Source organism: Capra hircus, chromosome 22 (assembly GCF_001704415.2).
Source record: "Capra hircus breed San Clemente chromosome 22, ASM170441v1, whole genome shotgun sequence".
Lineage (NCBI taxonomy): Eukaryota > Metazoa > Chordata > Mammalia > Artiodactyla > Bovidae > Capra > Capra hircus.
Window position 1 is genome coordinate 586,314 of NC_030829.1, and position 25,879 is coordinate 612,192.

At 41.3% G+C, this 25,879-nt stretch overlaps 1 protein-coding gene across 1 annotated transcript in view; it reads right to left on the minus strand.

The window, feature by feature from the left end:
* The window catches only part of LANCL2 (LanC like 2), an 84,341-nt gene that overhangs the window by 9,329 nt on the left and 49,133 nt on the right, over positions 1-25,879 (minus strand). Inside the window, exons 5-6 of the mRNA XM_018038267.1 lie at positions 24,198-24,344; positions 21,101-21,283 (exon numbers count right to left, since the gene is read on the minus strand). Of these exons, the coding sequence (XP_017893756.1) occupies positions 21,101-21,283; positions 24,198-24,344 (330 nt within the window). The remainder of the gene's footprint in view (positions 1-21,100; positions 21,284-24,197; positions 24,345-25,879) is intronic.

Genomic DNA, 25,879 nt, shown 5'->3' on the forward strand with positions numbered 1-25,879 from the left:
CCACCAGGCTCCTCTGTCCATGGGATTTTCCAGGTAAGAGTACTGGAGTGGGTTGCCATTTCCTTCTCCAGGGGATCTTCCCATCCGTGGATAGGACCTGGGTCTCCTGCTTTGTAAGCAGACACTTTACCATCTGAGCCACCAGGGAAGAACTGGTGTAATAAAGTTTTATTAAAGTATAAAAAAGGTAGAGAAAGCTTCCGACAGACATCAGAAGGGGGCAGAAAGAGTGACCCTCCCTAGTGTTAGCAAGGGAGTTATATACTTTTTAATTAGTTATTATAATGAATCAGAAGAATGTTTGGAGGTTGGAAAGACCTCCAAACCCATAATTTACAGACCCACTCCATAATTTACATTTTTAAGATAACACGATTAGCCAGAAGGTTTTCAGGAAGGAGAAACTGTCCTCAACCAGGATACACTGTTGTCAGTAGAGAGTTCAGTTCAGTTCAGTTAAGTCCTTCAGTCATGTCTGACTCTTTGCGACCCCATGAATTGCAAAACACCAGGCCTCCTTGTCCATCACCAACTCCCAGAGTTCACTCAGATTCATGTCCATCATGTCCGTGATGCCATCCAGCAATCTCATCTTCTGTAGTCCCCTTCTCCTCCTGCCCCCAATCCCTCCCAGCATTAGAGTCTTTTCCAATGAGTCAAATCTTTGCATGAGGTGGCCAAAGTATTGGAGTTTCAGCTTTAGCATCAGTCCTTCCAATGAACACCCAGGACTGATCTCCCTTAGGATGGACTGGTTGGACCTCCTTGCAGTCCAAGGGACTCTCAAGAGTCTCCTTCAACACCACAGTTCAAAAGCATCAATTCTTTGGCACTCAGCCTTCTTCACAGTTCAACTCTCACATCCATATATGACTACTGGAAAAACCACAGCCTTGACTAGACAGACCTTTGTTGGCAAAGTAATGTCTCTGTTTTTGAATATGCTATCTAGGTTTGCCATAATTTTCCTTCCAAGGAGTAAGTGTCTTTTAATTTCATGGCTACAATCACCATCTACAGTGATTTTGGAGCCCCCAAAACAAAAGTCTGACACTGTTTCCCCATCTATTTCCCATGAAGTGATGGGACCAGATGCCATGATCTTCGTTTTCTGAATGTTGAGCTTTAAGCCAACTTTTTCACTCTCCTCTTTAGCTTTCATCAAGAGGCTTTTTAGATTCTGCCATAAAGATGGTGTCATCTGCATATCTGAGGTTATTGATATTTCTCCCGGCAATCTTGATTCCAGCTTGCGCTTCTTCCAGCCCAGCTTTTCTCATGATGTACTCTGCGTATAAGTTAAATACGCAGGGACAATATACAACCTTGATGTACTCCTTTTCCTATTTGGAACCAGTCTGTTGTTCCATGTCCAGTTCTAACTGTTGCTTCCTGACCTGCATACAGGTTTCTCAAGAGGCAGATCAGGTGGTCTGGTATTCCCATCTCTTTCAGAATTTTCCACAGTTTATTGTGATACAACAGTCAAAGGCTTTGGCATAGTCAATAAAGCAGAAATAGATGTTTTTCTGGAACTCTCTTGCTTTCTCGATGATCCAGTGGATGTTGACAATTTGATCTCTGCTTCCTCTGCTTTTTCTAAAACCAGCTTGAACATCTGGAAGTTCATGGTTCATGAATTGCTGAAGCCTGGCTTGGAGAATTTTGAGCATTACTTTACTAGCATGTGAGATGAGTGCAATTGTGTGGTAGTTTGAGCATTCTTTGGCATTGCCTTTCTTTGGGATTGGAATGAAAACTGACCTTTTCCAGTCCTGTGACCACTGCTGAGTTTTCCAAATTTGCTGGCATATTGAGTGCAGCACTTTCACAGCATCATCTTTCAGGATTTGAAATAGCTCAACTAGAATGCCATCACCTCCACTAGCTTTGTTCGTAGTGATGCTTTCTAAGGCCCACTTGACTTCACATTCCAGGATGTCTGGCTCTAGGTCAGTGATCACACCATCGTGATTGTCTGGGTCGTGAAGCTCTTTTTAGTACAGTTCTCTTGTGTATTCTTGCCACCTCTTAATATCTGTGCCCGAGGACAGGTGAGGCACCCGAGAGGAGCAACCCCATGTCCAAGGAGTGGTGGCTGCATGGGCGCAAGAGGGCCAAGAGGAGCTACTCCACGTTTAAGGTCAGGAGGGTTGGCTGTGAGGAGATATCCCTCATTCAAGCTAAGAAGCAGTGGCTGCACTTTGCTGGAGCAGCTGTGAAGAGATATCCCACGTCCAAGGTAAGAGAAACCCAAGTAAGATGGTAGGTGTTGCAAGAGGGCATCAGAGGGCAGACACACAGAAACCATAATCACAGAAAACTAGCCAATCTGGTCACACGGACCACAGCCTTGTCTAACTCAGTGAAACTAAGGCATGCCATGTGGGGCCACCCAGGACAGGCAGGTCATGGTGGAGAGGTCTGACAGAATGTGGTCCACTGGAGAAGGGAATGGCAAACCACTTCAGTATTCTTACCTTGAGAAGTTCATGAACAGTATGAAAAGGCAGAATGATAGGATATTGAAAAAGGAACTTCCCAGGTCGGTAGGTGCCCAATATGCTACTGGAGATCAGTGGAGAGATAACTCCAGAAAGAATGAAGGGATGGAGCCAGAGCAAAAACAATACCCAGTTGTGGATGTGACTGGTGATAGAAGCAAGATCCGATGCTGTAAAGAGCGATATTGCATAAGAACCTGGAATGTCAGGTCCATGAATCAAGGCAAATTGGAAGTGGTCTAACAGGCGATGGTAAGAATGAATGTCGACATTCTAGGAATCAGTGAACTAAAATGGACTGGAATGGGTGAATTTAACTCAGATGACCATTATATCTACTACTGTGGGCAGGAATCCCTTAGAGGAAATGGAGTAGTCATCATGGTCAACAAAAGAGTCCAAAATGCAGTACTTGGATGCAATCTCAGAAACAACAGAATGATCTCTGTTCGTTTCCAAGGCAAACCATTCAACATCACGGTAATCCAAGTCTATGCCCCAACCAGTAACGCTGAAGAAGCTGAAGTTGAACGGTTCTATGAAGACCTATGAGACCTTCTGGAACCAACACCTAAAAAAGATGTCCTTTTCATTATAGGACACTGGAATGCAAAAGTAGGAAGTCAAGAAACATCTGGAGTAACAATCCAATTTGGCTTTGGAGTACAGAATGAAGCAGGGCAAAGGCTAATAGAGTTCTCCTAAGAGAACGCATTGGTCATAGCAAACACCCTCTTCCAACAACACAAGAGAAGACTCTACACATGGACATCACTAGATGGTTGACACTGAAATCAGATTGATTATATTCTTTGCAGCCAAAGATGGAGAAGCTCTATACAGTCAGCAAAAACGAGACCGGGAACTAACTGTGGCTCAGATCATGAACTCCTTATTGCCAAATTCAGACTGAAATGGAAGAAAGGAAAGAAAACCGCTAGATCATTCAGGTATGACCTCAATCAAATCCCTTATGATTATACAGTGGAAGTGAGAAATAGATTTAAGGGCCTAGATCTGATAGATAGAGTGCCTGATGAACTATGGACAGAGGTTCGTGACATTGTACAGGAGACAGGGATCAAGACCATCCCCATGGAAAAGAAAAGCAAAAAAGCAAAATGGCTGTCTGAGGAGGCCTTACAAACAACTGTGAAAAGAAGAGAGGCGAAAAGCAAAGGATAAATGGAAAGATATAAGCATCTGAATGCAGAGTTCCAAAGAATAGCAAGGAGAGATAAGAAAGCCTTTCTCAGCGATCAATGCAAAAAAATAGAGGAAAACAACAGAATGGGAAAGACTAGAGATCTCTTCAAGAGAGATACCAAGGGAACATATCATGCAAAGATGGGCTCGATAAAGGACAGAAATGGTATGGACCTAACAGAAGCAGAAGATATTAAGAAGTGGCAAGAATACACAGGAGAACTGTACAAAAAAGAGGTTCACGATCTGGATAATCACGATGGTGTGATCACTCACCTAGAGCCAGACATCCTAGAATGTGAAGTCAAGTGGGCCTCTGAAAGCATCACAGGAACAAAGCTAGTGGAGGTGATGGAATTCCGGTTGGGTAGCTCAGAGGTTAAAGCGTCTGCCTCCAATGCGGGAGACCCGGGTTTGATCCCTGGGTCAGGAAGATCCCCTGGAGAAGGAAATGTAACCCACTCCCGTATTCTTGCCTGGAGAATCCCGTGGACGGAGGAGCCTGGTAGTCCACGGGGTCGCAAAGAGTCGGACATGACTGAGCGACTTCCCTCACTCACTCACAGAGTACAGAGTTTAAACTGAGTTGTTTGTTGTGTAATCATCAGTTTGAGGCTTAAAGATAAAAACGTTTTATGTGACTAAGACTAAGGAATGTAGAGAGAAAAAAAAGTTTCTCCTTTCCTCCTCCTTGAGAATTCCAGATCCCATCTCCTCGAGAACCCCAGATCCCTCTCTCCTGGGGACCCCCAGACTTATCAGCCTGCCTAGTAATTGACTCTCTCACTTCTCCTCCTGGTTTTTCAGTATCTATAAGACAGCTCACAGGATATGGCTCAGAATATTATGTATGGCCCGTGCGAAAGAAGCAAAGGTCCCTGACTGTGTTTAATGAGCACGTTCTTATCATTTAGTCTCTTCAGACTGTTTCCCTTTGTTTCCACATTTCTCACTTCTCTGATTAAACTGACTTTTTGACTAAAGTTTTCCACAGACAAAAGGCAGGCAGAGGACATGATGGCATGGGGGACCAGAACCATAGGGTCCTGCTCTGTTTCAAAGGGAGACTGTTTCAGAGGCTATGTCATGAAATCACAGAGAGTAAGCCCAGTCCTGAAGGAAACCTATGGCTCCTTTGTCCTTTCCAGTGGTCTCCAGGAGTAGGTGAAATCAGGCAGAACCCCTGCTCCCCTGCTTAGGCTGAAGCTGCTGGAGGTGCGCTGCGTACACTGAGCTTTCCCTTCCTCCCTCGGCACCAGGCGCACAGCCACCACACCCACCACCGTCACAGGCTCAGGCTCCAAGTGAGAAGCGACTTTTAATAGTGGGACATTTGGAAATTTAATGAACACAGACAAAAGCCCCCAGATTTAATCACAGATTTTATCTTTTCTACATTGTAGCCATTATAACTTGGCCAGAAAAATCTATTTACTGATCGACATTACCTCTCTCAAATGCTGAATTTCCCTGGAAGTGTCATGACAGAAAGTCTGAAGAGACGTGCAATGCAGAGGGCAACATAAGGGATCTGGAGTCAGAAGACACTGGTTAGATTCCCTCTCCCCCAGCTACTGTCTGTATAACTTTGGGTAAGTCATCGTAACTTCTCTGAGCCTGTTGGCTTATGAAACAAAATGGACTGATGCTGAGATGACCAAACGTTGAAAATAAAGGCAAGGAATTGGGGCAGTCATTAAAAATCTTTAAGGATAAAAAAGAAACTATACTCAACATCAGAGAATGCTTTGGAAATCCCAGAGAAACCAGTGAGAATGGCCATGATTGAAAAATCCACACAAATAAATGCTGGAGAGAATGTGGAGCGCAGGCAACCCTCTTGCACTGCTGGTGGGAATGTAAATGGATACAGCCACTGTGAAAGACAGTATGGAGATTCCTTCAAACATGAGGAATAAAACTGCCAACTACCCAGCAAGACCACTTCTAGACATATACCCTAAGGAAACAAAAACTGAAAAAGACACATGTACCCAAATTTACAATAGCTAAGACATGGAAGCAACCTAGATATCCATCGACAGATGAATGGATAAAGAAGCTGAGGTACATATGGAATGAAATACTCCTCAGCCATAAAAGGAATGCGTATGAGTCAGTTCTAATGAGGTGGATGATCCTAGAGCCTATTACACAGAGCAAAGTCAGTCAGAAAAGAGAAACACAAACGTTGAATATTAATGCATATATATGGAATCTAGAAAGATGCTACTGATGAACCTATTTGCTGGGCAGCAACGGTGACACAGACATAGAGAACAGACTTGCGGACACAGGCAGTGAGGTGGAAGGAACGGGTGAGACGAATGGGGAGAACAGCTTGGAAGTATATACACTAACAAGCGTAAAACAGATAACCAATGGGAATCTGCTGTATGACTCAGGGAACTCAAACCCAGGCTCTGTGACAACCTAGAGGGGTGGGACGGGGTGGGAGGTGGGAAGGAGGGGATGTATGTATACTAAGGCTGACTGATAACACAATATTGTAAAGGAATTATCCTGCAATTAAAAATAAATACATTTAAAAGAAGAATAGAAAAAATCAGAAAGAGGAAGATAAAAGAATAGCTTTGATCACATTAGAAAAATTATTATTTTATTCAGAATATGCTTCTTATAATTTAGGTAAACAGTTTTACAAAAATATTTATTTGCTAGCTTTCTCCATCTGATCACTTTTCTGTTATATGAGTCAAAATGTCAATTAAAGTTGTTATGATAGAAAAAAAAAAACAGATATTCAGAAACTGATAAAACACCAATAGGTGAAATTAAAAATTTACTGGTAAGACTTAACACAGAAGAAATTATTAGTGAATATGAAGCTAAATAAATAGAAATTATACAATCTGAATTACAGAAAAAAATTAAAAACAAAAGTCTTAGGGACCTACTAAAAATTAAAGGCCTAACATTTACCAAGTGTCATGAAAGGCATACAATTACAAGTCAAAAACCCAAAGGCTCTCAAGCAGGATAAATACAGATATACATAGGTACCTGATAAAATACTGAAAACCAAAAAGTAAAAGGATATGTCAAGCGCTTCCAGAGAAAACACATACTTGTAAGAAAAATATACTACTACTAAAAAAAAGAATGACTAACATCTTAGAAACAGTTTAGGCCAGAAGACTGTGGAGCAGTATCTTTAAAGAACTGAAAGGGAAAAAAGAACTGTTAGCAGAGACATTCAGCAAAAATATCTTCAAAGAATGAAGGTGGAATTTACAAGAGCCTGGAAGCAACCTAAACATCCATTGATGGATAAATAAATGAAGTTGTGGTACATATACACAATGCAATATTGCTCTGAAATAGTACAAGACTGAAATAATGCCATTTGCAGCAATATGAGTGGACCTAGAGATTAACATACTAAGTGAAGTAAGCCAAGTAACATATGATATCACTTATGTGTGGAATCTGAAAAAATTATATATATATATGTGTGTGTGTGTGTGTATGTATAAAATCGGAATTGCTTTGCTATAACTATTGCTATATACTATTGCTTTGTGAAGCTAACAATGACATTGTAAATCAGCTATGTTGGTGTTCAGTAGCCAAGTCATGTCTGACTCTCTGCAACCCCATGAACTGAGCGTGCCAGGCTTCCCTGTCCTTTGCTATCTCCCAGAGTTTGCTCAAACTCACGTCCATCAAGTCAGTGATGCCATCCAACCATCTTATACTCTATCGCCCCCTTCTCTGCTCGCCCTCATTCTTTCCCAGCATCAGGGACTTTTCCAGCGAACTGGCTCTTCACATCAGGTAGCCAAAGTACTGGAGCTTCAGCTTCAGCATCAGTCCTTCAACGAATATTCCAAGTTGATTTCCTTTAGGATTGATGGTTGGATCTCTCTGAAATCCAAGGGACTCTCTCAAAAGTCTTCTCCAACACCAGAGTTCAAAATCATCAATTGTTCAGCACTCAGCCTTCTTTATGGTCCAACTCTCATACCCACACATGACTACTGGAAAAAACATAGCTTTTTGTCAGTAAGGTGGCTCAGAGAGTAAAGCATCTGCCTACAATGCGGGAGACATGGGTTCGACCCCTGGGTTGGGAAGATCTTCTGGAGAAGGAAATGGCAACCTACTCCAGTACTCTTGCCTGGAAAATCCCATGGACAGAGAAGCATGGTAGGCTCCTACAGCCCCTGGGGTCACAAAGAGTTGGACACGACTGAGCAGCTTCACTCACTCACTCACTCAATTTGTCAGTCAAGTGATGTTTCTGCTTTTTAACATGTTGTGTAGGTTTGTCACAGCTTTTCTTCCATGGAGCAAGTCTTTCATGGCTGCAGTCACTGTCTGCAGTGATTCTGGAGCCCAAGAAAATACAGCCTGTCACTGTTTCATTATTTCCCTATTTATTTGCCAAGAAGTGATGGGACTGGACGCCATGATCTTGTTTTTTTTTTTTGAATGCTGAGTTTTAAGCTAGCTTTTTCACTCTCCTCTTTCACTTTCATCAAGAAGCTCTTTAGTTCCTCTTTGCTTTCTGCCATTAGAGTGGTATCATCTGCATATCTGAGTTTATTGATATTTCTCCCAGCAATCTTGATTCCAGCTTGGGCTTCATCCAGCCCAGCATTACACATGATGTACTCTCCATATAAATTACATAAGCAGGGTGACAAAGGAGCCTTGATGTACTCTTTTCCTAATTTGGAACCAATCTGTTGTTCCATGTTTGGTTCTAATTGTTGCTTCTTGACCTGCATACAGGTTTCTCAGGAAGCAGGTCAGGTAGTCTGGTATTCCCATCTCTTTAAGAATTTTCCAGTTTGTTTTGATCCACATAGTCAAAGGCTTTAGCGTAGTCAACAAAGCAGATCTTTTTTTGGAATACCCTTGCTTTTTCTATGATCTAGCAGATGTTGGCAATTAGTTCTGGTTCCTCTGCCTTTTCTAAATTCAGCTTGTACATCTTAAAGTTCTCAATTCATGTACTCCTGGAGCCTAGCTTGGAAGAGTTTGAGGATTACCTTATAGCATGTGAAATGAGTACAACTGTACAGTAATTTTAATATTCTTTGGCCTTGCCTTTCATTGGGATTGGAATAGAAACTGACCTTTTCTAGTCCTGTAGCCGCTGCTGAGTTTTCCAAATTTGCTGGCATACTGAGTGCGGTACTTTCACAGCATCATCTTTTAGGATCTGAAATAGCTCAGCAGGAATTCTATCACCTCCACTAGCTTTGTTTGTAGTAATGCTCCTAAGACCCACTTGACCTCGCACTCCAGGATGTCTGGCTGTCAGTGAGTGATCACAGGATCGTGGTTATCTGGGTCATTAAGATCTTTTTTGTGTAGTTCTGTGTATTCTTGCCACCTCTTCTTAATCTCTTCTGCTTCTGTTAGGTTCTTATTGTTTCTTTATTCTTTTATTGTGCCCACCTTTGCATGAAATGTTCCCTTGGAATCTCTGATTTCTTGAAGAGATCTCTAGTCTTTCCCATTCTATTGTTTTCCTCTATTTCATTGCAATGATCGCTGAAGAAGGCTTTCTTATCTCTCCTTGCTATTCTCTAGAACTCTGCATTCAGTTGGGTGTATCTTTTCTTTTCTCCTTTGCCTTCTGCTTTTCTTCTTTTCTCAGCTATTTGCAAGGCCTCCTCAGACAACCACTCTGTCTTGCTGTTGTATTTCTTTTCTTGAGGATGGTTTTGGTCACTACCTCCTATACAACGCTATAAACCTCCATCCATAGTTCTTCAGGCATTCTGTCTACCAGATCTAATCCCTTGAATCTATTCATCACCTACACTGCATAATCATAAGGGATTTGATTTAGGTCATACCTGAATGGCCTCATGGTTTTCCTTACTTTCTTGTATTTTGCAATAAGGAGCTGATGGTCTGATCCATAGTTAGCTCCAGGTCTTGTTTTTGCAGACTGTGTAGAGCTTCTCCACCTTTGGCTGCAAAGAATGTAATCAATCTGATTTTGCTACTGATGATGTCCACATGTACAGCCGTCTCTTGTATTGTTGGAAGAGGGTGTTTGCTATGACCAGTGTGTTCTCTTGGCAAAACTGTGAGCCTCTGCCTTCTCCATTTTGTACTCCAAGGCCACACCTGCCTGTTACTCCAGGCTATCTTTTGACTTCCAACTTTGCATTCTAGTCCACTATGATGAAAAGGACATCTTTTTTTTGGTGTTAGTTCTAGAAGGCCTTGTAGGTCTTCAGAGAATCATTCCAAGTTCAGCTTCTTCAGCATTAGTGGTTGAGGCACAGAATTGGATTACTGTGATGTTGAATGGTTTGCCTTGGTAATGAACTGAGTTCATTCTGTTGTTTTTGAGATTACACCCAAGGGCTGCATTTCAGACTCTTTTGTTGAATATGATGGCTACTCCATTTCTGCTAAGGGATTCTCACCCACAGTAGTAGATACAATGGTCATCTGAATCAAATTTGGCCATTCCCGTCCATTTTAATTCACTGATTCCTAAAATGTCAATGTTCACTCTTGCCATCTCTGGTTTGACCACATCCAATTTATCTTGATTCACGGACCTAACATTCCAGGTTCCTATGCAATACTGTTCCTTACACATCTTACTTTACTTTCACCACCAGACACATCCACAACCGGGTGTCGTTTCCACTTTGGCTCACCCTCTTCAATCTTTGTGGAGCTATTTCTCTGCTCTTGCCCTGTAGTATACTGGACACCTACTGACCTAGGAGGCTCATCTTTCAGTGTCATATCTTTTCACCTTTTCATGCTATTCAATGATACTCCAATTTAAAAAAATAAATAAACAAGAGTGAACAGAAGGTGCCAGTGGTTCCAGAGCCCTCTGAGATCACACTGTTTCATGTCTAATCCTCTGCAGAGTGAATCTAACTCTTTGGAGCCACTGGACTAGAATATACTCTCTCCCTCCGTCAGACCTGGTCACTGAGACCTTGCTCCTCTCTCTCCTCTGTAGAACCCTGCTGTGGATTTCAAGGTATGAAATAAAATCCAGATTTTTTTAATACCTTGTGAATTTTTCCACTGAGCTATAACACTGTGATATTACTCCCTTTTCCAAGGGAAAACTGGGTTGACTTTTTTCTTTTATGGTTTAATACATGACTATATGGAACAGCTTGTGGGGTGCAAATCATTATGTCTTATTGCCATGGTGTTTATCATTCCCTCATAAACAATGAACAATGTCTGCTCCAAGGAAATGAAGGCTTTTCCCTTTCTTCTTAAAGCTTTCATCTTTTTATCATATATTTCCTTTATCTTCTTCAAAATGGTTTCAACTGTTAAAATTAAAGCCTTTAAGGAAAATACGAAAAAAGGAAAAAATATAAGCTCATATTCAGTGAAGCTGGATTGGTGACAGGGTTTCGACTTGCCAAGAAACAAACATGACACAAAGTTAATAAAACTACTTAACTTTTTTTTTTTTAGTTCTCACAAGCAGAAATGAAGTTTCAGGTGATTCATTTACTAAGACTTCTTCCAGAAATAATACTTACTTTATTAACTTACAGTATTTCCCCCGTTAATTAAGAAAATAATTCCTAAGAGGCATTTTCATTGTAAGTCTTGGAGAGATGGAATCCCATAACAATAATAATATAAAAAAGCAACTTCAGTTTTTTTCTTTCTTTTTTTTAACATCTTCCACTTAGCAGCCAATTTGATGGGGTGGAAGAATTGAGTTTTCCTAAGTATAGAGCAGCATTCATCTCCATCACTGCTTTTGCTTATTGTGTGCGTGCTCAGTCGTTAATTCATGTCCGACTCTTTGCAACCCCATGGACTGTAGCCCACTAGGTTCTTCTGTCCATGGGATTCTTCAGGCAAGAATACTGGAGTGGGTTGCTATTTCCTCTCCAGGGATCTTCCTGACCCAGGGATCGAACCCACATCTCTTGCAACTCCTGAATTTGCAAGCAGATTCTTTACCACTGAGTCTTATTGTTAGGCATTCTTAAAGTGGTAGGAAATTTCTGGACCAGTTATTACAAAATCCCTGTTCTCTGCAGTTTTTGGAATAATAAAGAAATGTCCGCAGAATTGATTTAAATGTTCATGATAAGGAGAGCATTCTTCACAAATCACCACAAGATGTAGAAGGAAGACTGAAGCACCACCCAGAGGGATGGCTTCAGATTTTGCCCATGAAAATGACCACTGTTGGAACAACCAGGAAATAACCAAAATGTTCACATATATTAAGAAAAGTTCCCTGGTATGTAACGTAGGTGAACCAGTACTCCCAAAATGTCAAGCTCACCTTGAAATCTATAAAGCACTTTGGTACAAAATACCCACACACTAGTGCCACAGGAATATGAAACAGTAGGAATTCTACTGTTAGAATTTTATTGGTTCATTTGGATGTCATCATCATTACAGAGAACTGCAAGAAATTTCCTTAAATCAGGAAAAAGATACAAAATCTCTGTTACCACAACAATCAACAAACTGAAGGCTGTTTGCCAGACATGCATTCCTTGCACGAATCACCTCTTTGACGATGGATCACCCTCTCCTAAGTCATCTACTGAATAAGCCAAAGCCGGGTCAAAGGAGTTCCAGCTGGTGCATTCAAGTGTGTGGTTCCAGGCAGAACAACCTGGTGCCTGTACGGTGCTAAGTACCTGAGGCAGGGCCTGAGGTATGAGACATTTAGCAACGTGTTGGGATCCAAAAGTATACGCTACAACTAAAATATACTGTCCTTTATTTTCCATTTTAAAAAAAAAATGAAGGTGAAATAAAGACAAGTGATAAGTAACAACGGATAATCAATGTGTTGTTACCTAACTGACTATAAGAAATGCTAAAGGAAGCTCTTCAGCCTAAAGGAAAGATATGGATCTTCAAGAAGGAATGAAGAGCACTATAAAGAGCAAATATACAAATAAATATGAAAGACCATCTTCTTTGTCTCAATTTCTTTAAAATACTATTTAAAAAGCAAAATTATGAAACTAAAAATGATATCACCGGTTTTTAACATTTGTTGATTTATACATCTGACAGATGTAATAAAGATAGATATAAAGAACTGCAGTCAAGAGAACTTGGCACTTACTACTTTCTTCTTTTTTATGTGAAATGTACAATGTTAATTCTAAGGAGACTGTGAAAAGTTAAGGATGTCCACTGCAATTTCTATATTGAAATATTAAAGATGTATATTTAGTAACCACTAAAAAATGAGCAGTGAGCAGCTGAGAAGAGACCCCACGTCCAAGGTCAGGAGCAGCGGCTGTGCTTTGCTGGACCAGCTGTGTGGAGACACCCCATGTCCAAGGTTAGGAGCAGCAGCTGCACTTTGCTGGACCAGCCATAGGGAGATACCCCACGTCCAAGGTCAGGAGCAGCGGCTGCACTTTGCTGGACCAGCCGTGACAATATACCCCACATCCAAGGTCAGGAGCAGCGGCTGTGCTTTGCTGGACCAGCCAAGAGGAGATACCCCATGTTCGAGGTCAGAGAAACCCCAGAAGAACGGCAGGCACTGGAGCGGCTGTGAGGAGATACCCTACGTCCAAGGGTAAACGAAAAGCACCAGCAAGATGGTAGGAGAGGCAAATTCACACTTAGAATCAAACCCCGTTCCTTCCAGACATGCTCAGAAGGCTCAAACAAACCTTGTGTGCACCAGGACCCAGGGGCCCCACAGAGACTGAGACAGAACTGTGTTTGAGCATGTCCTGTGGAGGTACAGGTCAGTGGTGGACTGTCGCAGGGGCAGGGGCTTGGGGTGCAGCAGACCTGGGCATGGCATAAGCCCTCTTGGAGGAGGTCGCCATTAACCCCTCCACAGAGCTGCCAGAACTTACACAGTACTGGGAAACAGACTCTTGGAAGGCACAAACAGAACTTTGTGCACCAGGACCCAGGAGAAAGGAGCAGTGACCCTAGAAGAGACTGACCCAGACTTGCCCGTGAGTGTCCAGGAGTCTCCAGTGGAGGCATGGATTGATGCTGGCCTGCTGCAGGGTTGGGAGCACTGAGTGTAGCAGTACATGCGTGGAATCTTTTGAAGGAGGTCACCATTATCTTCATTACCTCCACCATAGTTTGAAAGTAAAGTCGCTCAGTCGTGTCTGACTCTTTGCGACCCCATGGACTGTAGCCTACCAGGCTCCTCTGTCCATGGGATTTTCCAGGCAAGAGTACTGGAGTGGGTTGCTATTTCCTTTTCCAGGAGATCTTCTCGACCCCGGGATTGAATCTGGGTCTCCTACATCTGAGCCACCAGGGAAGTCATTCCACCATAGTTTGGCTCTAGTTAAATACCAGGTCAATGGAAAACTGGATTAAAGATTTACTGAGAATGGCCCCACCACTCAGAATAAGACCCAGTTTCCTGGTGGCTCAGAGGTTAAAGCGTCTACCTGCAATGCGGGAGACCTGAGTTCGATCCCTGAGTCGGGAAGATCCCCTGGAGAAGGAAATGGCAACCCACTCCAGTATTCTTGCCTGGAGAAACCCATGGACAGAGGAGCCTGGAGGGCTACAGTCCATGGGGTCGCAAAGAGTCGGACATGACTGAGCTACTACACTTTCACTTTCACTTTTCCCCCTCAGTCAGTCTCTCCCATCAGGAACCTTCCGTAACCCTCTTACCCTTCTCCATCAGATGGCAGACAGACTGAAAACCACAATCACAGAAAACCCACCAATCTAATCACATGGACCACAGCCTTGTCTAACTCAAAGAAACTATTACCATGTTGTGTAGGGTCACCCAAGACAGACAGGTCGTGGTGGAGAGTTCTGACAAAATGTGATCCACTGGTGAAGGGAATGGCAAACCACTTCAGTATTCTTGCCTTGAGAACCCCACGAACAGTATGAAAAGGCCAAAAGATAGTACACTGAAAGATGAACTCCCCAGGTCAGTAGGTGCCCGATATGCTACTGGAGATCAGTGGAGAAATAACTCCAGAAAGAATGAAGAGACGGAGCCAAAAACAACACCCAGGTGTGAATGTGATTGGTGATGGAAGCAAGGTCTGATGCTGTAAAGAGTAATATTGCATAGGAACCTGGAATGTTAGGTCCATGAATCAAGGCAAACTGGGAGTGGTCAAACAGGAGATGGCAAGAGTGTGAATGTTGACATTTTAGGAATCAATGAATTAAGATGGACTGAAATGGGTGAATTTAACTCAGATAACCATTATATCTCCTACTGTGGGCAAGAATCCCTTAGAAGGGATTCTTCATCATAGTCAACAAGAGTTCAAAACGCAGTACTTAGATGCAATCTCAAAAATGACAGATCTCTGTTCATTTCCAAGGCAAACCATTCAATATCATGGTAATCCAAGTCTATGGCCTGACCAGTAATGCTGAAGAAGCTGAAGTTGAATGGTTCTATAAAGATCTACAAACCTTCTAGAACTAACACCAAAAAAGTTGTCCTTTTCATTATAGGGAACTGGAATGCAAAAGTAGGAAGTCAAGAAACACCTAGAGTAACAGGCAAATTTGGCCTTGGAGAACAGAATGAAGCAGGGCAATGGCTAACACAGCTTTGCCAAGAGAACACACTGGTCATAGCAAACACCCTCTTCCAACAACACAAGAGAAGACTCTACACATGGGCATCACCAGATGGTCAACACCAAAATTAGACTGATTATATTCTTTGCAGCCAAAGATGGAGAAGCTCTATACAGTCAGCAAAAACAAGACCAGGAGCTGACTGGCTCAGATCATGAACTCCTTATTAGCAAACGCAGACTTAAATTGAAGAAAGGAGGGAAAACCACTAGACCATTCAGGTATGACCTAAATCAAATCACTAACGATACACAGTGGAAGTAAGAAATAGATTTAAGGGACTAGATCTGATAGACAGAGTGCCTGATGAACTATGGATGGAGGTTTGTGACATCATACAGGAGTCAGGGATCAAATCATCCCCAAGAAAAAGAAATGTAAAAAAAGCAAAAAGGCTATCTGAGGAGGACTCACAAATAGCTGTAAAAAGAAGAGAAGCAAAAAGCAAAGGAGAAAAGGAAAGATACACCCATTTGAAAGCAGAGTTCCAAAGAATAACAAGGAGAGATAAGAAAGCCTTCCTCAGTGATCTGTGCAAAGAAATAGAGGAAAACAATAGAATGGGAAATACCGGCGATCTCTTCAAGAAAATTAGAGATACCCAGGGAAGATTTCATGAAAAGATGGGCTTGATAAAGGACAGAAATGGTATGGACCTAACAAAAGCAGAAGATATTTCGAAGAGGTGGCAAGAATACACAGAAGAACGATACAAAAAAGAGCTTTACAACCCAGATAATCATGATGGTGTGATCACTCACCTAGAGCCAGACATCCTGGAATGTGAAGTCAAGTGGGCCTTGCTGCTGCTGCTGCTGCTGCTGCTGCTAAGTCGCTTCAGTCGTGTCTGACTCTGTGCGACCCCATAGACGGCAGCCCACCAGGCTCCGCCGTCCCTGGGATTCTCCAGGCAAGAACACTGGAGTGGGTTGCCATTTCCTTCTCCACAAGTGGGCCTTAGGAAGCATCATTATGAACAAAGCTAGTGGAGGTGATAGAATTCCAGATGAGCTATTTCAAATCCTAAAAGATGATGTTGTGAAAGTGTTGCACTCAATATGCCAGGAAATTTGGAAAGTTCAGCAGTGGCTACAGGACTGGGAAAGGTCAGTTTTCATTCCAATCCCAAAGAAAGGCAATTCTAAAGAATGCTCAAACTACCACACAATTGCTCTCATCTCACATGCTAGTAGAGTAATGCTCAAAATTCTCCAAGCCAGGCTTCAGCAATTCATGAACCATGAACTTGCAGATGTTCAAGTTGGTTTTAGAAAAGGCAGAGGAACCAGAGATCAAACTGCCAGCATCTGCTGGATAATCAGAAAAGCAAGAGAGTTTCAGGAAAACATCTATTTCTGCTTTATTAACTATAAGAAAGCCTTCAACTGTGTGGATCACCACAAGCTGTGGAAAATTCTGAAAGAGATGGGAATACCAGACCACCTGACCTGCCTCTTGAAAAACCTGTATGCAGGTCAGGAAGCAACAGTTAGAACTGGACATGGAACAACAGACTGGCTCCAAATAGAAAAAGGAGTGCGTCAAGGCTGTACACTGTCACCTTGCTTATTTAACTTATACGCAGAGTACACCATGGAAACACTGGGCTGGATGAAGCACAAGCTGGAATCAAGATTGCTGGGAGAAATATCAATATCCTCAGATATGAAGATAACACTACTATTATGCCAGAAAGTGAAGAAGAAGTGAAGAGCCTCTTGATGAAAGTTAAAGAGAAGAGTGAAAAAGCTGGCTTAAAGCTCAACCTTCAGAAAACTAAGATCATAGCATCCAGTCCCTTCTTCATGGCAAATAGATGAAGAAACAGTTGCAGATTTTATTTTTTGGGCTCCCAAATCACTGTAGATGGTTACTACAAACATGAAATTAAAAGACACTTACTCCTTAGAAGGAAAGTTATGACCAACTTAGACAGCATATTAAAAAGCAGAGACATTACTTTGCCAACAAAGGTCTGTCTAGTCAAGGCTATGGTTTTTCTAGTAGTTACATACGGATGTGAGAGTTGGACTATAAAGAAAGCTGAGCACCAAAGAACTGATGCTTTTGAACTGTGGTGTTGGAGAAGACTCTTGAGCGTCCCTTGGACTGCAAGGAGATCCAACCAGTCCATCCTAAAGGAAATCAGTTCTGAATATTCACTGGAAGTACTGATGCTGAAACTAAAACTAATTCTTTGGCCACCTGATGAGAAGAACTGGCTCATTTGAAAAGACCTGATTGATTGATGCTGGAAAAGATTGAAGGGGGAGGAAAAGGGGACAATAGAAGATGAGATCAGTGACTCAATGAAAGTGAGTTTAAGTAAACGCTGGGAGTTGGTGATGGACATGGAGGCCTGGTGTGCTGCAGTCCATGGGGTTGCAAAGAGCCAGACATGACTGAGCAACTGACCTGAACTGAAAAAAATGTGCAAATAGATACAACTAAAGACTCAACAGAGAAATTAAAATGGAATTCCTGAAAAAAATCCAATTAATCTCTCCTACCTCCCTAAAAGGGAAGGAAAAAAAAAAGGAAAACAAAGTAGGGGAAAAAAAGTCCCAGTATGTAGCCAACAGAAACCTAATGGAAAAACAGTAGAGCTAAATCCAACCATGCAAATATTATTAAACTGAACTTCCAAATTAAAGGCCGAGACTGTTAAACCTGCATTGCTAGGCAAGGCCCTACTGTGAAGAGACACACTTTAAATACAAAAACATCAAAAACTATAAAACATTGCTGACCTAATAGAGAGAAAATATAAACAGCAGAAACCATATTTGTGGACAGGAACATTCAATATCAATATCAAATCTACCAAAACTGATCTATAAATTGACTGCACTCTCAGTCATAATCCCAATAGGCCTCTTCTGCAGAGGTTGACGAACTGATTTCTAAATTTTATACTGGAATGCAAAGGATCTAGGATATTTAAAACAATTCTGCAAAAGAAAAACAAAGCTGAAGTCTTAACATACCTGATTTTAAGGCTTAAAGCTAGAGTAATCCAAACAAGATGGTATTACGATGACAGATAAAGAGGCCAAAGCAACAGAACAGCGAGCCGATATAAACTATGCTTACTGGGTAATTGATCTTTGAATTAGTGCCTCTATAGGCACCAAATCAGTTGGGGAAATAAGTCTTTGCAACAAACAATGTGGGAACAATCAAACACTTCTACAGTGAGAAAATGAGCCTCAGTCCTTCACAGTATATAAAACTTAATTTGAGACAATTCTAAATATAAAATCTAAATCCGTGAAGCATGTAGGAGAATACTGTCTGTATAACCTGGGAGTAAGTAAAATTTCTTAGACAAGATTCAGAAAGTAATTGCCATTAAAAAAAAGAAAACACAAAACTAACAAGGTAGACTTCACCAGAATTTAAAATTCGATTCATTAAAAGATCCCATACAGAATATTAAATTAGGCTGACTACAGACTGAGAGACATTATTTCCAAAACATATCTGCAAAAGGGCTTACAACCAGAATAGAGGAAGAATTCTTATAACTCAATAATAAAAAGATAAAAAATAAATAAAACAATGTAGGGAAAAGATATGAACAGACACTTAACAAAAATATACAGTTAACCCTTGAACAATTTGGGGGCTGGGGTACCAGCCCCCACCTAGTTGAAAATCCTTGTATGACTTTACAGTGGGGCCTATCTATACGCCATTCTGTATCTTCATTCAACCCATCATGGACTGTGTTGTACCACAGTACTGTATTTATTGAAAAAGATTCAAATGTAAGTGGCCCCACAAAGCTCAAACCTGTGTTGCTAAAGGTTCAACTGTACGAACAACCCATGAGCACAAGCAAAACTGCTCGATATTATTAAACCAGGAAAACACAAATCAAAACCAGAATGAAATACCCACCAGAAATGAAGACAACTTTCAACACCAAGAGTTGGCAGAGATGTGCAGCAACTGGAATTCTCCTACACTGCTGACTGAATGTAAAAATGGTACAGCCCTTTAAGAAAAGGTCCTAGCAGTGTCTCATGAAACTAAGCAAGTCACCTTCTGAGCCAGCAATTCCACTCCTCGTTATCAGCTCCCAAAGAAATGCAAACATATGTCTACAAAAAGACATGTCCAAGTGCTCACTACAGCTTATTCACAGTAGTAAAATAACCGAAACAATTGACAGACAAAGGGGTAAACTAATATGTCTATAACGACGCTTCATATCAGGAAGGTACCAGAATCTTGAGGAAGAAGGAAAGAAAGTATAGTTTGAAAATAATCTCTCCAGGTGATTCTGACAAACACCACCTAGAAGAAAGATATTCCACGTTAGAAATAATTAACTAACAAATGAGTTTTTAGAGAATAATTTATATGAAAACATTTGCTGATGAAAAGTTAAGGTCAAGAGTTGACCATCAAGATGCATTTCTAACAGTTCTACTGTGGAAATTACAGAGCAGGATTGTGGGTACAGGAAGGGAGGGTGTGGTTTTTTCATACATTTAGCCCAGAATCAAAGGATAACTTTGATATTACTTTGCTATGACTTACATGGTTTTCTTGTGAAACATATTTACTTTTTCAAATATAACTTTATTTGACCAATGTTAGTATTTGTTTATTAGTGGCTAAGTCCACACAAACTGCTAATGCCCTAAGGCCTAAATGTGTGGTTAGAAGGTGGAAGATTTTGTTACTATAACCTATAATTTACCATAAAGAACTGATCATAGAAAAGTGAAAGTGTTCGTTGCTCAGTCATGTCTGACTCTTTGTAACCCCATGGACTTGTAGTCTACTAGGCTCCTCTGTCCATAAGTTTCTCTAGGCAAGAATACTGGAGTGGGTAGCCACTCCTTTCTCCAGAGGATCTTCTCAACCCAGTAATCAAAACCAGGTCTCCTGCACTGCAGGCAGATTCTTCACCATCTAAGCTACCACAGAAACTCACTGATTGTAACTATTCACCAAAATAGCTTCCATCCATGAGGTCCGCAAATGTCCACAAACGTAACTATTAGGAAATCACTTTCAATTAACAAAATACCTAATACATCACAGAAATAGTATTAAAAATCTTGACATTTTTTCCAAGACCATCTAAAATACTACATAATTTCAAATAATACATGTTCATACCAAGAAGAGTATGCCCTATGTGAAATGTGAGTAGCATCTATAGGAGCGAAAATCAAATATCAACCATTACAAAGATGCATTAAAACAAAAAATTTCAAAAGCAATTTTACATGATAATTTCAATTTACATGGTAATTTTAAGTCCAGGAGAGAAATAACAGTATTCTTAACACTGTCCGCAGACAGACTGAGAGTCTACTACATTTAATCAGTAAATGCATTGCCAAATTTCCAATAATACTATGTGTGAAAATTTGAACGCCATGTCCATCTTCCATAAATAATTTTATAATAATTTTAAATTCAGATTTAAAATTTCCCAAATCATCATCATCCTGCAACAAAGGCTTATTCAGGGAAGGAAATGAAATGATGTGAAGTCAAACAAAAAGCACTGTGGCTCTAATGCTACCTCCTACCTTACTGGTTATTCATACTTATGTCATCTAGGTTTTCTTTTACACATAAATATAATCCCTTTTAAGACACACATACACACTTACAGCTCTAACTATAGTGGTGATGAACAGTGAAACAAGATTTTCTGCTTACTAGTAGAAATATTAGCCCTAAAAGGTTTTTAGTTTGCAAGCAAATATGATTATCAAGACCAAAGCGAAAACTCGGTGGTGAACACTGTGTGTGAGCACGTCGGATGCTAAGGACATAGCCTGAGCACTGACCTTGTATGCCTGCATGAGCACGTGGATGACGCCGGGGGCCCCATGGCACCAGTGCACCAGCCGGTCTGTCTCATTGCTTAGTGACGACGGGTAATTCCCAGATCGGAATCTTTTGTGGCGCATATAGTCAATACTAGGTTTCACCATTTCTGTCAAGGTTTCTTGGTCCACTTTTGCTGCTGGCTTTTAAAGAAATAAAAAATTTTATTAATTTTTCCATAAGTTTTTTTCTTTTTTAACCTATAATACAGCTAATATAGTTAAGCATCAATTACCTAGAATACTGAGGAACATATAAAACTAGAATTAATTTACTTCTCTGGTTACTTAAGGCCTGGGCAGACTTTTGCATCAATGCTTGCTGAGGCTGCAGATGAAGCTGAAGGCTGTCTGCTGGGGATTCCCTCTTGCTCAGGGGAGGCCTTCAACTGACTGGACGAAGCCCACCCACAGTGCAGAGAACAGACGTCTTTACCAGAAGTCAACCTGTTTAAATGTAAACATCACCTATACACCCTCACAGAAATACCCAGAATAATGTCTGACTAAACGTCTGGGCACCACAGCGCAGTCAAGTTAACACATAAATTAACAGCTGGGGACTCTCATATACCTATATCTACAAATCTTTTATCTGAGCTGTTTCTGCAAGAGACTTCAATTCCCTATGTGAGGCGGTGAGGCACTGCAGCTGGGCTGGGGGAAGGTGCTGGAGAGAGGCTGGCTGTGGCCACAGCGAGGTCTCCTTGCTGACCGTGGGAACAGTCATGAAGCCCCGCCTTCAGCTCTGTGCTTCACTTCCAGTCTCATCTACACCAGGCTTTCTGGAGTTAAAAAAAACTGGGTTTACTCTTTCAGTCTACTTCCTGTTATCTCTAGTCACCTCACTGTGCAGAGTGATCCCTGCAGAGGCCCAGGTGGGCTGCACAGAGATTTTCAAAGATGCCTTCCTGTGGCCCAGACTCACTCTCCACCTGCATACATGTCCGGCACTGCCTTTGAGGGCACCTTAAATTCCTGAGTGCAGGGCCTAAATTCCTGGCTTGCTTCCTGCTGGCATCCTCTTCCGCAGGCAGCTTGTGCAACCATCCTATCCTCTCAGGTCGCCGACGGTTTCTTTGTTCCTTCATCTGTTCTCAGTCTACATACTTGTCTAGTGGGGCTACCGAAGTCTCCAAGTCTCATCAAAGAAGCTGGGTGTCAGTTTTCTGTTTTCCTTGATGTTTTGACATGATGTTCAAGAAGAACTGTTCTTTATTCTTCATTGTAGAAGTGGAGTTCGGTTCACTGATATTTTGAAAGTTTTTGTGTATGCTGTTCTGTTAGCCATTCAAATGAAACCACACAGGAGCCCCCGCATGGTCAGGCTGGCACCACTGGGGAGAGGCATGCACGGCCAGCTTCACGAGACCAGCTCTGGCACATCATTGTTTAGTGATCAGGAAGAGAATGCTGACATCAATTAGTATCCTTTACAAAACAGTGTCTCTATGTTTGTCACTTTAAAAGTAGATGAGTTGAAAATTTTATGATTTGTGATTCTCTCAAGGAACCCCCTAATCTCTAGCAAAATTAAACTAAACACCTAAGACTAAATTATTGGTGATTTTCTTATGATTATGTTCCCCCTAAAGGTTTTACCACTTTTAAAAAAGGTTCAAAGGCCACTGTTATAAACGTTTTTCTGAGAAAATAGAGAAAAAAAGACAATCTACCAACTGTCTAGAACAAAACTGCCATTTTAAAATGAGACATGGAATTCTGGCTGCTTGGGAACATGTCTGAACTAAGACAAAATTCACACGTTGGAATACACAGGTGTTTTACTTTCTACAATGATAACCAAATATACTTAATCACCAGAGAAAGGAGTTCTAGTCCTGGGCAAATGGGAATTTTCTATTTTCCTTTAGTGAGTACCAGCATGATGAAAAAGATAAAAATTAAAAAGAAATTAGTAAGTAAAAATTTTAAAAAGGAATATATGGGCTTTTAATTAAAAAGATCTAAATTCTAATCCATGTTCCTTGACATACTAGCTTTGTAATTTTGAATAAGTTTATGAAGTACTCTGTTATGGGTGTGGTAGAATAAAAAAAGGCTTAATTGGGGGGGGGGAGCACAGACAGACCTTATTTTATTGTTCTTTGTTTTATTGGGCTGCACTTGTGTTCTTTAAAAACTGAAGGTTTGTGGCAACTCTGAATCAAGCAAGTCTATTGGCACCACTTTGTTGTGCTCACTTTGTTTCTCTGTGAAACATTTTGTAATTCTCATGATATCAAACTTTTTCATTGTTATTATATTTGATATAGTGATATACAATCAGTGACCTGTGATGTAACTACTGCAAAAAGATTACCACTCACTGAAGGTTCAGATGATAGTTTAGCATTTTTTAGCAATAAAGTATTTTAAAATTCAAGTATGTACATGTTTTTAAGGACATAATAGTATTGCACGCTTTAAACAGACTACACTATAATGTAAACATAACTTTCACATGCACTGGAAAGCCAAAAAAATGTATGACCTCCTTCATTGTGACATTTGCTTTACTGCAGCAGTGTGGAACTGAACCTTCGATGGTGCTGAGGTCTGCCCAGAGAGGAGGGACTCACAGGCCATACGGCTGGAAGCAGGCTGAAGCAGTATTTGGTGCAAGGTCTTAGACTATCTGATGGAAGAGCCAGTGCGTGATTCAGCAGACAGGGGTGATTCAGAGACAGGAGCATAACCACAATAATAAACTAGTTAAAAATTTTCAACACAACTGATACCAAGTTGGGGTTATTTGAATATGAAAAAGCCTCTGCCCTAGTCTTCATTCTAGAAGCCTTTTCTGCTTCTTGAAGGTTTTCCCCAATTAAAAGAGCAGGGAAAAATGGACAGAAATAAAGTGTGGGCCATAGACACCTTGTCCAGTACAAAACTGCACACAGAAGTACTCTCTCTCAGGGGGTCCCTGCTGGAGGATCCATGATTCTTATTTCATTTCAGCCTGCTTGGTTTGTGGTGAAATTTCAGTTCCCATTCTCAATTCAGTCTATTATTTTATAATGTGGGTACGGCACTGGTATTACAGACTGTCACTCACCTGCATTAACATGTAGTAGATCCCGGCCATGCCATGGGCTGCTCCAACATACTGCTTCCTGTGCCACTGATACAGCAGGGGACAGCGCTCTACCTTCCTCTCTTCCCTGGACAGAGCTTTGCCCGATTCAATGATAGCACTGACTACCTACACAGATGATGAGACAGGTAAGTCTAGAAAACGTACGTCTAATCTGTTTTAGTTTAATTAACAATAACAGCATGTCTTTATATACATAGATTACTTAATCTGAAAATCATTATATACATAGATCACTTAATCTGAAAATCTTTAATCTTTAATACACAGATTACTTAATCTGGAAAGATAAGCACCGTTATCTTTATTAATCAATAAATACAGTCAGGGAGAAATCAGAAGACAATCTCAGAGTAGAAAAAGATATTAAGAAGTAGAACCAAGAGATCAAAAGGCCTTTGTATGGACAGTTTACTAGAACCTAGAAAAACTTCTTATAAAAACTATCCTGGACTACTTAGACTCAATGCTGTTGCTGCTGCTGCTAAGTCGCTTCAGCCGTGTCCGACTCTGTGCGACCCCAGAGATGGCAGCCCACCAGGCTCCCCCGTCCCTGGGATTCTCCAGGCAAGAACACTGGAGTGGGTTGCCATTTCCTTCTCCAGTGCGTGAAAGTGAAAAGTCAAAGTGAAGTCACTCAGTTGTGTCTGACTCAGAGTACTGGAGTGGGGTGCCACTGCCTTCTCCAGTGCATGAAAGTGAAAAGTCAAAGTGAAGTCGCTCAGTCGTGTCCGACTCTTAGTGACCCCATGGACTGCAGCCCACCAGGCTCCTCCATCCATGGGATTTTCCAGGCAAGAGTACAGGAGTGGGGTGCCACTGCCTTCCCCGACTTAGACTCAATATTTTCCCCCAAAAGGCAAGTACAGTTGGCCCTCCATATCTGCTGCGGGTTTCATACCCGTGGATTCAACCAACCTCTGAAAAAAATAATGGGGAAAATATATTCCAGAAAGTTCCAAGAAGCAAAACTTGAATTGGTTGCATGGGGACAACTGTTTACATAGTATTTTACATACATACATACCATATGGTGTTAGGTATGAAAAGTAATCTAGAGATGATGTAAAGTACACAGGAGGATATGTATAGCTTACATGCAAATACTACATCACTTTATTAAGAGACTTCGGCATCCTGTCATTTTGGTATCCAGAAGGGGTCCTGGAATCAATCACCAGCAGGTACTAAGGGATAACTGTACATCCACCAATGCTGGAGGAACTGGCTTTATTTATGAAAGATTATAGCAACGAGGTTTGCTGCAGGATTTTAGAATGACTATGTGGCAAAGTAGTATTTAACTGTTTCCTCATATCCTCTCTCCCCTCATACTTTTGGTAACAGGGCTCCAAGTTTTAGTGAGACATATCGCCTCAGAGATACAGACAGGGGGACACAGTCATCTGACAGAGTTCTAGAAGAAGGATGTGCGCACAAGTGAGGTGGGCAACTTCTGGTTCCTCCACGTCCTCACCACCCCCTGGGCTGGGGGCTCTCAGTGCCGTGCAGATAAGGGCATGGCCCAAGGATAAGGCAGAACAAGAGAGAAGCTGGTCCCTAGCCATATTCACCTATCAGTTCAATTCACCATATTGCCTATCAGTTCAGATACCTCATGAAAGAGAAATAAAAATTCTCTC